Below are 14,960 nucleotides of genomic sequence, written 5' to 3'. Positions count from 1 at the left end.
AGCCCTTCACTTTCTTTTAACTTAACCTTTCGGAAGCATACGCATATTTCTGGGCGGGTAATTTCTATACTACCCTGCCGAGGCAGTGCCGCAGCACTCTCTTTTCAGCAGCGTTGCAATATAGAGCAGCGCAGTGCAGCCGGGCCGTCCCTGGACGGACGTAAAAGCGCGGTGCTCGCTCTGAACGGCAGCGCCCTCCGGCTGCCTTCCCGCTCAGCGCCCGGAGCTGCTCCCTGGCGTTCCTGCGGGGAGAGGCGGGTGGGTGAGCGCAGGGCATTCAGAGGCGCAGAGCACCCGCCGAGGAGCGGGATCCCAGCCGGATCCTCCCTGACTCGCGGCGGTTCTTGGGCCGCACACCATGTGCGTTCGCTTTTCAATCGCCGCAGCTAAGGCATGGCGGAAAGGCGCAGAGCCTAAACTCGGACCGGCAGGAAAGGATCGAGAAAGCGGTTGCGGTTCGCCGAAAGCGACCAAAGCGACCCACGAGAGCAACACTCCACCTTCCCAGTCCCCACGGCTCTGCAAAACGTCGCCAGCGGTGCACGAGGAAGCTCTGCCCCTCGCAGCAGAGGCCCTGCCCTCCACCCTGTTGAGCCAATCGCACGGGGCCGTGGGCGCGGCCCTTCTGTTCCTCAGCCAATCGGAGGCACGGCTGACACAAAGTAGAGTTCGTTGCACGCGCTTTCAAGACCAGAAAAGATTGCCAGCAGTAATGTCCAATCGTAATAAAGGGAGGCGGGGTTGGCTCGGCCGCAAACCCAATGGAAGGGCGAGAGCCGGGGAGGGAGGCGGTACGGGGCAGGCAGAAGGAGAGTGGCGGGAGCCTGAAGCAATAGGGGAGCAGAACCCCGAGCAGCCCGAGCCAATGGGTACCGCCGGTGGGCGGGGCGGGGGCGGCCGTGCCTGGGCTCTGTGATTGGGAGAGGGGCAGCGGGAGCCGGGCCGGGCAGGGCCGTGTGTGCGCCGCACGAAAATGCACTCGGATGCCGGCGCTGTCAGTGAGTAGCGGCGGGCCGCGCCGCGCTCCCTCGCCCGCTCTGCAGCGGCCCTGCCTGACCGGCCTGCCGCCAGACCCTGCCGCCCGCTCGGCTTCTCCGCAACTGGTTGGGGCGGCGCGGCCGAGCGGCGCCTCATTCGTATGGGAGGGCGCCGGGCCAGCGGGCGCGGGGACGACGACGGGCGGGCCGGGGACGGCGGGCCGGGGGACGGCCCTCGGCAGGCTCCGGGCGAGCGGGAGGGGCCGGGCGGGGAGGGGCGTGCGGCAGTGGGGGCGGCAGGAGCGGCGCCGTGCGGCTCTCGGAGGCTATGACGCAGTTTCCCCGGCCCGGCTGGGAGAACGGCGGGCTGGGGGCCGCGGGCCGCCCGAGCGGAGCGGCGGCGCGAAGGGGAGAAGGGAACGAGGGTAGGCGGGCAGCGGCGGTGCTGCCCCGCGGGAGAGGTGCGTGCGCGGAGGGGGGCTGTGGGCGGAGCGTTTCCTTCGGCCGGTGCGGGAGAAACGGGCTGCGAGGGGGGAACGGGCGGCGCATTGTGGGAGGTGGAGGCTCTTCCGTCGCTGCTCCGCGCGGGCGGGCTGGGGGCGGGGGGGCCTTCGGACTACAACTCCCGGCGTCCACCGCGGCGCGCTGAGCCCCGCCCCCAGCGAGCTGCTACGCCGCCCCGGGGCCGAGCGGAGACCCCGGGCCGGGCCCGGTCGTGGCGCTGGGGGCGGCGCGGGGCATTGGGAGGGTCTCGTCTGTGTGTGGGATGGCGCCCCTCGCCGCGCTCCCCGAGGTGCTCCCGGTGCTGTGCAGCCTCCTGGGAGGGAGGGAGGGAGGGAGGGAGGAGGGGGGGGGGGGTGTTGGGAGTCACGGCCCCGGGGCGCTCTCCGCTGCTGGGCTTTGCGAGCGGGGGCTGCGGCCCTGCGCGGTAAGAGGGGGCCGCGCTGCCGGGAAGGGCAATGGGCGCCAGGCGTTATGAGGGGCAGCGCGTCAGCGGGCCTGGGCTCCCCGAGCCCTCGGTGCTGCTCAGAGAGGGAAACTGGGCAGGGAGGTGCAGAGCCCGTTCACGGTGACGTTATGTAATGTCTTTAGCAGTCCTGGTTTAGTCTACCTTTATGTTTATCATTATGTTGTGGTATCGAATGCTCCCACTGAAGCAGAAGCAGCCACCTTATATTGGAAACAGGAGGATATTTTTTCTAGAAAGTGCCTTTTGTTTGCTCCCTTTGCAGTATCCTCTGTCTAAAAACCAGAAGGTGCAGGTCTGTATTACGCACTTGTGGGCTGCAGCTGCAGCTACTCCTGCACTCCCTAACGGAGGGTGCTGGAGGTGGTGCAGTGATTTGTGGTTGTTAATTTCTCTGCGTAGAACACACAGAGTACTGCTGCTCATGCTTCAGCTGTTGCTGTCTTCTCCTTCAAAAGGTCCCTTGCACCAATTTCCATCTTCCACCACATTATATGGCAAAACCTTGAAGTGCCTGTATGTGTATATGTGGTATTTTCAATAGGAATTTTCCTAAATTAACTTGTATCATTACCTGTAGATTCATACTTCCTTTTCTTTTATTTATTCTTCTCCTTTTCTTTTGCTTTTTTTCCACTGTGGAAATGCTTGAAACAAGAATTAATGTTTCTGTTGAGTCTTCTTTTTGATCCTCTCTATTAATACATTTTTGCTCAATTTTTCTATGAGTGATTTTTTTCCACGTTACATGAGAAGCACAACTTTCCGTTTCTCCTCTTCTCTTAAAAGTTTCTTGCAGCTCCAATCAGTGTGATCAAAGATGGTTTCTATTTGCAAGGCAGTAAGTCAATGAAAGGCAATAAGCTGAGTAAGGCAAGAAAACAGCTTTCCTATCAGTGTTTCTCTTTATTATTTTGTATCAGGATGGGATTTTATTCGTATTATTTTAGTACTTGGTTTGTTTTTGTCTGGGTAACTTGTGCTAACTTGAGGTGAGTTGTTAATTCTGTATCTTCTTTACTTTTTCCCCCTTGCTTTGGAATCGGGAAAATAGTTCCCCCCCATCGTTACATTCCAGTTCATGTATTTGCCTCTTCAAGCAGAAGAGGAAATCACGCTTGATTTCTATAATGTGCTTTATGGAAAGCAAAGAGCTGGGAAATAGGGTTAAGAATTTTAGGAAAATGCTCACCTTTTGCGCTCAATTTAGGTATTAGAGACCTTAATGGTGGGGATGTGTGTCCTTCTGCAAGAAGTAATGCTGCTCACAAAGACTTAAAGCAGAAGCCTTATTTTAAAACTGCCTACTTGCAGATCTCGTATAAATGCTTTTCATGTATTGTCCATTTTAGATATTTTTCTTAAAAATGTAAATCTGAGATTAAACAGAATTTCTCATTATGGCTCATAAAGAGATTAAAAAAAAAAAAAAAAGACAAAGCAACAAAAAACATCCAGTTCATGCAGTGATTTTTATTTGATTTTAAAATATACACTGCTGTTAGAGCCATGTTCCAGTGCCATTTGTAGCAGGTGTGTGAGGGCACAGACATTGCTGCAGCTCATAGCCAAAGCTTACAGCTTCTGTGGCTCTGCTGGTGCAGGGCTACAGAGGAGCACTCTCTAATCCATCAGTCAAATGTATCTGGGTTAACTCTTGCCAGTTCCTTAAATTGGCTCAACCGACATGGTAGGTTTTTGCCTGCAGTGGATTAAGGAACATGCCCATGACCTGTGCTGCTGGCAGAGCCATAGAATCTGTAGCTTTTGGCAGAGAAGAGAGAAGCAAGCAGCTGGGACAGCAGTGCTTGTGCCTGGTGTAGCTGTTTGTAGGCTGCTGCAGTTTCATCCTGATGTACTGATCCGTGTCATGCCGGACATCCTAGCAGTGCATACCAGGGTTGCATTTCTGCTGAATTAGCTGGAGCACAAGACACAAAGTTTTTATTAGCTTTATACCCTTTGTAGGATGGCAAATGATACCTAATCTGGCATGAAGTTTGGAGCAGTGCTGGCAGTCTGTGCTGTGGCCATAGCATCCAGTGATACAAAGTTAACTCATTGACTTGTTTTGGAATGAACTTGATGCTAGAGTAAGAGAGTGGATGAGTACACTGCAGCAAACGTCTGCAGGCTAGCTCTGTATTAAATGCCTCATAGCTGCATTTCCTCTGTCCTGCTCGTGACGTCAGGAGCACGAGCCCACTAAAATACTGTTTGATTTTATAATGTATGCTTTAGAAATAGGTTTAAAAAAGATGTAATTGCCCCCAGCTTTATTCATTCTTTTCCATCTGTGCCTGGCCATTCCATTTCTATGATATCCTGACAAGAATCTCCTCTAGGAATGCTTATCGGGCACATTTAGTGGGCACGCAGGCTGTGGTATTTGCAGCAACAGAAACAGATGTATTACACCATAAATGCACACAGTGTTAGATCTTTGGCTAAAAACCAAAACAAAACATGAGCCGGTGCACAGAGTTTATTTTAAAGTGTATATGATAGAGTAGCTCTGATTTGTTCTAATTAAATTAAAGATTAATGGACATTCAGAGGAAAGGAATGGCTATGTAACATGTCTGCTGCTTAAATTGCTCCGAAATTCTCAGTGAACTTTAAACCTCAGTAGCTCTTTCTGTAAACAAGCCTCCAGGTCAGGGTGCTTATTACATACCTGGGTGAAAGAAGGATTGGTTCCTATGAAGGAAAGATTAGTGCTTTTCCCTTTCCCTATCTGCAGAGCATGCAGTAGTTTCACAGTGCTTTGCTACAAGTACTGTGAGTGACTGCTGATGTAATACCAAATGTTGCAGCGAAGGTTTGTGTTAAGATGGTACCCTTTAAGTTCAGTGTGCTGTCATTTCAGCCACATTTTGTTGTCAGGGCTTTATTTTAATAATGTGAACCACTGCCTTGCTTCAGGATGTTTTAGGGTGTAGGGTTTGGAAGACACGTGCAAGCTTTCACACATGTATTCATGCTGTGCTGGCATCAGCAGTGCTGGGTGTTGAGTTCAGAGCTGTGGTGCACACGTGCCTGCAGGGGTTGTGCCCTGCAGCATGGCACAACAGCCAGGAGGGCTCAGCCTGCTTCACTTCCATTTAATTGGGAGCCTTTGCACTTCAGGTAGGAATTCACTTGAGCTCTCTTTCTGAATCATGGATGCCCCATCCCTGGAGGCATTCAAGGCCAGGCTGGATGTGGCTCTGGGCAGCCTGGTCTGGTGGTTGGTGACCCTGCACATAGCAGGGGGTTGAAACTAGATGGTCATTTGGTCCTTTTCAACCTGGGCCATTCTATGATTCTGTGGTACTCAAGGAAGAGTCTGTGTGAGAACAAAGTGCCATGTTTCTTTCTGGCGTGGACTTTGTGACGAGGCTGTAGGGATCTGTAAGGTTGTGCCTTCTCTCTCACTTTTTGATTGGTAAAGAGCGGTGAAACAAAAATGTAACAATCTTGCAAAGGTCTTAGAACAAAAACTGTACTGTAACCCTCTTGTAAAAGTTGTAGAGCCAACACCTGTTGTACCCAAGTGCCAGGGAGGAGTCCCAGTGAGTCGCTTTGTTTAAGGCGGCCTCGAGTCGGCCGTGGGCTCAGAAAGCGACTTCATTCATCCTTGGGCAGGAATGCAGTGTCAGTTCCTGGCTGCTCCATGTGCTTATTGTACTGCACTTGGGGATCTCTGTCTTTAGGTGTGTTGTTTTCCTGCAAATGAAGACATTTTCATTTGTTTTCTACACTCGAATATAGAAATTCTACTTTCTGCATGTAAGTACTGAAGGCTTCCACCAAACGTAGGCGTCAGATCTGAACGTCTAAACTCATTGGTCAGTATAAATTGTTGTGCCATTAGGATACTTCTGTAAGCAGATCAGGGAGCATAACATCGTGTTATGATGTAGTTCATAATGATTACATGATTCTTTTATTGGATAAGTAAGGTTTATTCAAAATCAGTTAGGGAGGTGATACTTTGGACTAATATTTCTCCTATTGCTACAAGTTTTCTCCATTTCTGCTGTTTGAAGCCAGAAACTGTATTAAATAATAAAAAAAAAAAAGCTGAAACATTCCATTCTAATTTTCAGGGCATGAGTCTGCCCGGTATGTGTTTCTGTCTAATTGTTTTCCGAGAAGCTTTTACCAAATGACAGCATTTATACTGTTGGATAGAACTTTACAGTCATAAAAATTGCAATGACTCCTTCCTCTCTGAAGTTCTTAACGCAGAGTTGCATCTGTAGCATTCATGTGTCACGTCTGTCTGGCATGATATTTTTAGACAGACTGGTAGATTTAGACCTACTGCTAATAGAGATTTCCTATTAGCTGACATTATCTAGAAGCTTTTAATGGAAGCCTGGGAGCCTACTGCTGGCCTGATCTGGTGCTGGTGCAGGTTGATGGTAGGTCATGGTGCACCCAATGGTTATGGTTTGTCAGAGCTTTGAAGTGATAATTTTAACAGCAGGAAATAAGCTACAGGTGTCAGGCAGGTAAGTGCCATGTGTGGGTGGGCACAGAGTTAGAAATACTCTTTAGGTATTCATTTGTGGTCTCATTTGAATAGTTTGGCAGCACGTGGTTTCCTGTGATAAAAATTTTATATATATATATATATATATATATATATATATATATATATATATATAACTGAAAATGTGATTTCATGGATTTGAATTTGACATTTCAGGTAGAAAATATGCAGCTTCCATTCACTTCCGTCATTTGCTTATATTTAAAATATATATTGAGGTTTTTTTGGAGGGGAATGGGGTGGGGGGAAGGGGAAATAAACTATGTTGTGTCTCATTGCATTTCTTAAATTTGTCTCAATGAAGGATGTAGAGCTACTTTTATTAAAAAAAATGCCCAACCAGTTGCTCTCTTCTTTGCCTCTCCATAACTGTCAGGTCTAAATTTTGTAAATTTTAATATTAAAGTATTTTAAAAGTTATTTTAAATCTTTTTGTTTTCTAAAATTAATTTGTATGTGACTGGGACTAGTTAAATAACCCAGACATTAGCACTTGTTCTTAACGCTGAACTGTGGATAAGGGTGAAGTTCCATTTTATGAGGCTGGTTCTAGCATTTCTTTCCTTTCTGGATGGATTTGCAATTATTTTATCCAGATTTTTTTTTTCCTTAGCTGTTGTGTTGTGGATTATGTCAAACTATTTAATAGCATTTGGGATTTCCATTGCTTCAGTCCATTGCTAAAGGTAGGCTGGCATCTGTAACAAAAGCAAGCGTAGGGTTTGTAACATAGCATGTCTTTTCTTCAGGATTCCTGAAACAAGCAGCTTTCCTCCACTTGATCCCAGGTTGTTTTTCCTTTTCTTTTACTGCAGTAATAAAAGCAGAATAGAATCATAGAAGCTTGGAATAGTTAAGGTTGCAAAATACCACTGTGATCATCTAGTCCAAGCATTGATCCATCACCCCATGCCCGCTAACCACATCCCTCATCAGTGCAGTTCCTGAGTACCTGTAGGGACAGTGACTCCACCAGCTCCCTGGGCAGCCCATCCAATGCCTCACCACTCTTCCCAAGAACAAATTTTTCCTACTGTCCAACCTGCACCTCCCCTGCCACAACTGAAGACCGTTACATTTTCATCATTCCAGGCTGGTTGATCTGCATTGAAACTCTTGTGTTCAGATGACAAATGGCTTCACCTAGGCCGACTTCCTTCACATGGAACCTGTACCAGCTGCTGCTGGGTGCGGAGCTCCAGGAGGTGCAGCTGGCTGGGCAGCTGATGAAGCGCCTTGAGGTGCCCGGCTGCAGCTAGCTGCTCAGCGATGCTTAATGTGTGTCTGTGCCTTCTGCTGGCTTTCTGAGTGGTATCACAAGAGTGTGAGAGGGAGTATTTTTCAGATTCTGTTCATTGAAAAGCAGCTTTTTTGAAGTATAGCTTCTCAGTATTGTGGAACAGTTTTGTGCCTGTTCTTTGCAGTGTGGGTACAACAAACACTGCGACCAAGTTCAAAAGGGAACTTGAGCTGTAATTAAATTTCCCAATTATTTTGGCTGCCACTCATGTTTGCTTCTATACCAATAGTTGACAAAGCAGCTTATTTTTGCTTTTGGATCACAGCCCCACTTTGGAAGCGTCCCCTGTGGAGAGACAAAACTTTGGATTCCTGTTTTGTTCTAGAAGCCTTAGTATTCATGTGGATATACCAGTCTGTGCACAGCCAAGGTGTGATGCTTGTCGTGTAAGAGCTCTAAAATATATTGCTGCAGCTCCTCCAAGACCATCATAATCGTGTAAGGTTTTCTGAAGTAAAAGCTTAAAGTTGTAAACTGTTTCCAATGGATGTGTGAAACGTCCTGGTGCGAATGCTGTGTTTTGAAGTGCCTAGGAGTGCTTTATTTCCAAGGCAGTGCCTAGTAGACTTAATCCTAGTTTCTAAAATACTTTTTTTCCTATTGTTGTTGTAGATAATATCTAAAATTACTGCCTAGTATTAATTTAGAAGAAATATTTGCTTAGTATTAGATGCTTGATGGCTCCAGGTATCACTGGTTTCTCTGAAGACCTGCATTCTCTGTAGGTCTTAAGCTATGCAACAGGGGAAACTGTAATGTTTGTGTTCTGAGGAGCTCCGTCTGGGCTGGCAGTTAGCAAAAACACCTTTCCTCGTTTTAATCTTGCTCTTCTCAGAATAACTCTTCACCTTCTTCCCCTCTGCACCCCCAGCTCCTCTCCAGTAAGAGGAGACAGACTGTTTCTGTCTTGGTATAGATAAATATACCTGAAGTTTGAAATTCCATCTCTGGTGTATCTGACTTACAGAAATTGTGTTGCTGTGATGGGGAATGAGGGAGTATAGGGTAAGAAATAAGCAATTATTGGTGAAATGAGACTCTCCAGATAAGACAATAAATAGAACCTGTGATTCCTTGAAATATCTCTTTCAATTCAGCACGTTGAGAGAATTCTGTACTGATGTGTGCAGCAAGTTTGCTCCTTCAGTTTGTCATTTCCACTCTCCCAAGGATCTGCTGTTTAATGCAGATTGTTCATCCTTAGATCCTGTGTCATCTTCAGTGTATTTTGGGAGTGTTTTCTTGAAATGAAATGTGGGAATTACATTTTTTCCTTACTTGTATCTTTTAGGAGGAACTGGAGAAAGCCACATTTGCTGGCAGAAGCACTGCAGCCATTAGCACACAGCAGTGACACCAGGCATGCAGAGTTACATTCTGCTTGCAGTGTTTTGCTTGCCAAATAGGATGTGTCTCTGTGTTGTCAGTGTTCTCTTCTGCCCAAGTTCCAGTGGGGCTGCCAGTTTGCTTTTGGTTTAAATGGAAGTGTTTCGTAGTGGTTTGATGTCTTATACCTCTCTCAACTGCTCTGTGCCCAGTTTCTGAGACTCATGCTGGTTTGCATGCTCTCTGACTGGATCAAAATGGATCTTTTTGGTGAACTACTTCTTACCTAGTTTTATTCTGGACTTGTTTCTAGCAAAAAGAGGAGACTTAATGGAACAGAGAAGGACCAGCTTGTCTCTTTGTATCAGCTGAGGCAAACTCAAGTGTTCATTTGTGAGACAAGGAAGCAAAGTCAATATCTATGTTAGGGCTACTTTTATGAAGTGTCAGAGTTCCACATTTTGGGTCCTATTGGCTTTGGTCATAACTGCTGTATAGTGACTTGGGGTTCATTGTGCAGAAGTCATGTTTCAGCTGTGTGTGTTCCAGTAATTTCATTTTACAAGGAAATGAGTATAAAGACAAGTTCTTGTTTCATCATCTTTTAAAAAACAGTGTTTTCAGTGGTCATTTTAGAATGTTAGGTGGTAATTAAATTGCTTTTGGAGTAGGTGGCAGAGGAAGACTGAGTAACATGGAAACTATATAACGATTCTTCATCTTGAGCATGAAAGTTGTAAATGATTTAAATTTATCACATTTAATATAGTTGCACATTTAGCTATAGTTCTGTTTTGCTGGATATCATCCATGCCTTAAGAAGAATGCATATATAGGATTTCTTCTGGAGATTTGACTTAATGTTTTCCATTATGTGTTGAAAATGTCGGTGCTGAAAAAGGGTTGGCTTTTGTTTTATAGTCAGGTCATGGTTTGATTGAAGTACTAGAATTTATGAAGATCTTGATTGTTACAGCTGGAAACCAAGAAGTTTAAAACTTTTTTTTCTCCCCTCCTCTAGATTTTCAGCTGAATTCTCACCTATCAACACTGGCAAATATTCACAAGATTTACCACACTCTCAATAGGCTGGTAATGACTTGCCATTTTCTCTTGGTGGAATTGCTAGGGCGATAGGTCAGAATGTTTTTGTGGTTGAAATCCTTTAGTGATTGCACTTCTAAGAACTATCACTGCTTGTTTGGCTGAGGGACTGTGGGTTTTGAATCTGGGAACTGCAGTAAACAGTAAATACTGCTGAAAGGTTATACACCAGGGTTCAGAGTGGAGTTTTAGCCACGTTCAGTGCAACACTGGATTTGAAGTTTTTTCCCCAAACAAGTTTTCCTAGATGATCAGGTGATGGCAATCCTTCTTACACTTACACCTTCCGTTTGTACATTGGAAATGTGGTGGATAAGACATTTCCTAAGGGGGAAAAAAGAAAAAGATAACTTGTTTCCAGGTTATCCAGCTGAGTTTTAACCGGGTTTTTTTTTTGGGGGGGGGCATGTGTGTGTTTAGCCGTAAGCAGTGCCACTGCTGTGGTAAAGGCTAAATTCAGATTTTCTAATATGGCATTTATTCATGGAGTTTTTTTAAAAAAGCACTGCAAAATTGCCCATTCAATGCATGGTTACTTCTACTCTTCAGATGTTGTTTGTTTTTTTGAGTTTAAAAAAGTGTTTAAAAATATTTTTCAAATTACTTGCAGATTATCCTTGAACTTTTTAGATACATTTGCAAGTATAGTTGTTTTGGTAAATACAAACCCAAAACAAAAAGCCTCTGCATTCAGCTAAATGCTCCTTAAGTAGTGAAAATGAATATTAATATGGAATAGAGGTTAAAAGGTTACTGAACAATGGAGATTATGATCTTATTAAACTGTATTCATTCCTATTCTCTTGCAGAATCTGACGGAGGACGTTGGCCAAGACGATTGCCAGACAGGTATTTAATAAGGGTGCAGTAGAAATAGACCACAACAATTTAATCTTGATTCATGAAATAAGTGTCTCTAGCATTATGGAAACTGAGATTTTAGGAAGCTGATGGAGTTTTAGGAAGCAGCTACAGAATTGTGTTTTTCTTTTTTTAAAGATTTCTTCAAAATGTTTGTGCTTTTAAATTCCCCAATTGAGAAGAACTGGCAGGTTTCAGCAGTATGTTATTTTACAGTTTCTTTGTGTAAGTTCTTTAAGAAGACCTTATGACAAATTCCTCTCACTCCTTGGACTCAACCCATCAGACTAGCAGAATGTCCATGTTCTTAGAGTGTTTTGACTCTTGAAGTTGCATTAGTGAGAACAGAGCAAAAGCAAGGCCTCTCATGGCTATTGTGTTGCCTGTGACCGAGTTTAAATGCTGTGCTCCAAACAACCCAACTCTTTTTTTTCAAGTGATTTCGTTGGATGGAACTTGTTCTTATTTCTTGTGTAGTTTTTCAGTAAATATCTAAGGGCAATTTCTTAGTTCCCGGTCTGTTTTCCGCTCTACAAAATGTCGTTGTTTTTGAGGCCATCATCTCACATGTGTGGTATTAGCTTGCTGCCAATTCTTGATTCATCTGCATTTGTGCTTTTTGTGGCTTGGTATCTTTTAATGTGTGCTGCCTCCTTTTCTGCTTGTTCCTTAAAGCTGACATGTTCCTTGATTCCTTTTTTTTTCATTTCTTTCTGTGTTTCAAGCATGAAACTTAAGGAGGAAGGAAAATAACTTGTTGGCTTCGAGCTCTGATATTAAGCAGAGCAGTTCTTCAAAACTGCCCACATCTGTCCTCTCGTGTCTCAAAGTTGTTCTTTCTCCTGAGGTGCTAGCTATGTGTGCTGATGTTACCCTGAGCGCTTAAGAAAGTGAGGAGAGCTGTCTGCTTCTCCTGGAGATTTCTGGAGCAAACTTGTAAGTCTACCACTCTCTTGGCTTAGAGCAATGAGAAAAAATACACTGGGATGGGATCTGACAGAACTTACCTGTGCCTTTTGTCACCTCCTCCATACTGATTTTGTTTTGTAGTTGCACTGTCATACCCTGCCAGAAGGCTTCTATGAAATGTTTTCTGTCAGTGGGCTTGGTGATTTCATACCTGAAGTTAGCTCATTGTATAAAAGCTCTGCAGAAGAGGTTGTCAGATGCAAGTAGTTTTGGCAGACCTGTTACCATCCATTTGTTAGAACTGAAGTCCTCTTCTTTCTCCCAATGGAGACTTGGAATTTTTCCCTTTGTGACCTAGTTTCTTGAACAAAACCTGTGTGCATCCTTATTTTGCACGTGAAAACGTGTTCTATAGTCTTTTCTCACTTTTGATTGCAAAACTGTTCTGAAGCATCAACTATTGGTTTTGAGGCAGTCAAGTTCTGTTACTAATCAATAAAACTAAGTAGCTGTGCTTAAGGTGTTCAGAATTTCTCCTCTCTTGCTTAGCACTACCATCATAAAAGGTCAGTTAAGAAATCAGCCTTAGTATTCCCATTACCTCCTTGGGAACATATTTAAGTATGTTGTTGATTTTAATGTACTGCTTTATTCTGACACTTGTTGTTATTGCCTACTTTGTGTTTGTTTGAATTAAGCTGTTTTAAAAGCTTAAGCAATACTCATTGAATGAGTTTGGACACAAAATCCCAGTGAATAATGTATTTTTTTTTTTTTTGTAATAGCCATAAAAGAGCCTTTCAAACCAGGAAAAAGTATGAAATGAGAGCTCAAAGTAGAAGTTGCTACTGGCAAATTCTTATATTCAGATTTCATTCTTGTGTTTCTTATGTTTCTGCCCTGTTTTATATCCCTTTGCACGAAAAGGTGAAGTCTCAATGTTTGCATGACTTCCAGCCTTGAGTTCAGTTGAAAAGTATACTTGGCCTTCCTCATGTGAGGACAAGTAGACGTTCAGGGGCTGTTTTGGCCATTTTGAATATAGTACAGTCATGTCTCGTGTGCCCACTTGTTGGGGGACTTGACACTTGTGAGACGTCGTACAGGAAAGTCTTACTTAAGTCTGGAAAAATCAAACCATCTTTTCCAAATCATTTGATATCATTGAGCTTAATTTTACGTAATTTCTGTTCTCTGGTAGTAAGAAATGTCAAGACCCATTTTATTGCGCAGTTTACAGAGCTGCATAGATCTTGTGGGTTTATTTGAGATTCTACGTCTAGAACTCGTTTGACAGTCATGTTAATAAATCTGTTGCGAAGGTTTCTTTGGGTGTTATCAGACCCATCTAGAGATTTGTTTTGTTTTTTTTTTGAGATGTTTTTCACACTTTGAGTCTTCTGAAGCACATCTTATCCTTAGAGATTACTGTTATTTTTCTGACGTGTATCCTGGTTAATGTTGTTACAGTGGAGTCATGTATTAAGTCACCTTAAACTGTGACTTATATCTAAATTGAGTTGAGACTTCTAAAGCTGCTTGGAAAATGGAGATTTCAATTTTAGGTTACCCTTTATTTATAATAAACTTTTAATGCTTACTATATTCTTTCAAAGCAGGTATTTCTGAGCTATATAAATATGCCGGACACTGAAATTATTTTAGACAAATTCTATCTTTTCTAAGTATTACTGGTTTTTTTTTTTTTTTTAAGTATCTGAGTACCTTAAGTATCTAAGAGCTGGAGGATGGGTTTTTCAGATTTTCTTCAGTGATTTGGGAACTATCCAGAACTTTATTCCAAAATATATCACATGTTACAATTACAGTCTCATAAAATGTGTTAGCATTGAGTGTGTTTATATATATCTGAAAAATAAGGTAGACTGTAAATGTGTCATGGGGCTTTAACTTATCAGCTGTTTCTAAGGGTAAGAATCACGGACAGTTGGATTCATTAAACTGGTTGCTCTTTTTTTCCCCTTCCTTTTTATATGTATTAACTTGGAAATTTCACTCCTGAATTTAATATTAGTCATTTTTGAACCACCTATAAATTGAGCACTAGCTCACATTAAAGTCCTACTTTGATTATTAAATTGTGACTTGTTTACTTATGCAGACTAAAATGTCTGTATAAGTGCATATCCTGCTTTCTCCTGACTGTTCTAACACAAAGAGGTAATGACTTCAGGAAAAATAAAATAAAATTAAAAAAAAAGGCTTCATTGCTTTTCTTGAAGTTTGGAAGGGGATGGAGGGAAAATTATTTTGCTTCTGCCCTTTTTTTTTGGTTGCTTTAGGAAAGAAAACCCTTGTAAGACCAAAGCAGTTCTGTACTGTGGAATTCAAGACAGAGGAGGTGATTTTTTTTTTTTTTTTTTTTTTCCTTCTTTTCCTAGTTTTACAAGAAGACTGTAAATGGTTTGGTGGTTTGATGAGTACCTTAGTTTTTTTTCTCATCTCATATCTGAAAAATGATGATTGTTAACAGTGTTTGTGGTGGTCTTGTTGCTTCATTGAGTGAGTTGCTTTATCTTATCCAGTTCAGCAAAGTTCACAATTTGTAATTATTTTTCTTTTGAAACATCCATCTTCTGTCAGAAGAGCAGAAGTGTTCACAGTCATTACCTAGAGAGTAGGAGAAATGATGCGTCTTTACATCTTTTCTATAGGAACACAGCTTGCAGTATTCTTTTTAATTGACCACTGTTCTTTCTTTTTTGTTTCTTCTGGTTTTGTTGTTATTCTAGGAGTGTCTCTCCCTTATGGTGCTTACCTTACATACTGTTTCATATTTCTTGGGGTGAGTTTTAGCTCTTGAGTTGATGCATCTCTGGTAACTGTTTCCTGCAAATTTGGAAGTACTGAATAGAATGTTTGGCAAACAACATTTATACTCGGCAGGCTTTTGGCTGGTGGTGGCCTATTCAGCAGCCATTTGGAGGCTCTACCTTGCAAATGCTAGCTTCAAGT

General features: G+C 43.4%; 1 protein-coding gene across 9 annotated transcripts in view; it reads left to right on the top strand.

The window, feature by feature from the left end:
- The first annotated feature begins 888 nt into the window (after positions 1-888).
- Positions 889-14,960, top strand: part of DCUN1D4 (defective in cullin neddylation 1 domain containing 4) — a 36,993-nt gene continuing 22,921 nt past the window's right edge. For 3 of the 9 annotated variants that reach the window (XM_048940916.1, XM_048940915.1, XM_048940914.1), the window contains exons 1-3: positions 889-998; positions 10,132-10,202; positions 11,024-11,063. In XM_048940916.1, the coding sequence (XP_048796873.1) occupies positions 974-998; positions 10,132-10,202; positions 11,024-11,063 (136 nt within the window). In that variant the 5' untranslated portion in view covers positions 889-973. Of the gene's footprint in view, positions 999-1,264; positions 1,439-1,634; positions 1,771-10,131; positions 10,203-11,023; positions 11,064-14,960 lie in introns of those variants that run through there. The other 6 variants (XM_048940912.1, XM_048940911.1, XM_048940910.1 and 3 more) reach the window with 4 other exon arrangements.

The sequence above is a fragment of the Lagopus muta genome, chromosome 4 (genome assembly GCF_023343835.1).
Source record: "Lagopus muta isolate bLagMut1 chromosome 4, bLagMut1 primary, whole genome shotgun sequence".
Taxonomy (NCBI): Eukaryota; Metazoa; Chordata; class Aves; order Galliformes; family Phasianidae; genus Lagopus; species Lagopus muta.
The sequence above is the reverse complement of the archived record's forward strand: the minus strand, read 5'-3'. Positions and strand labels throughout refer to the sequence as shown.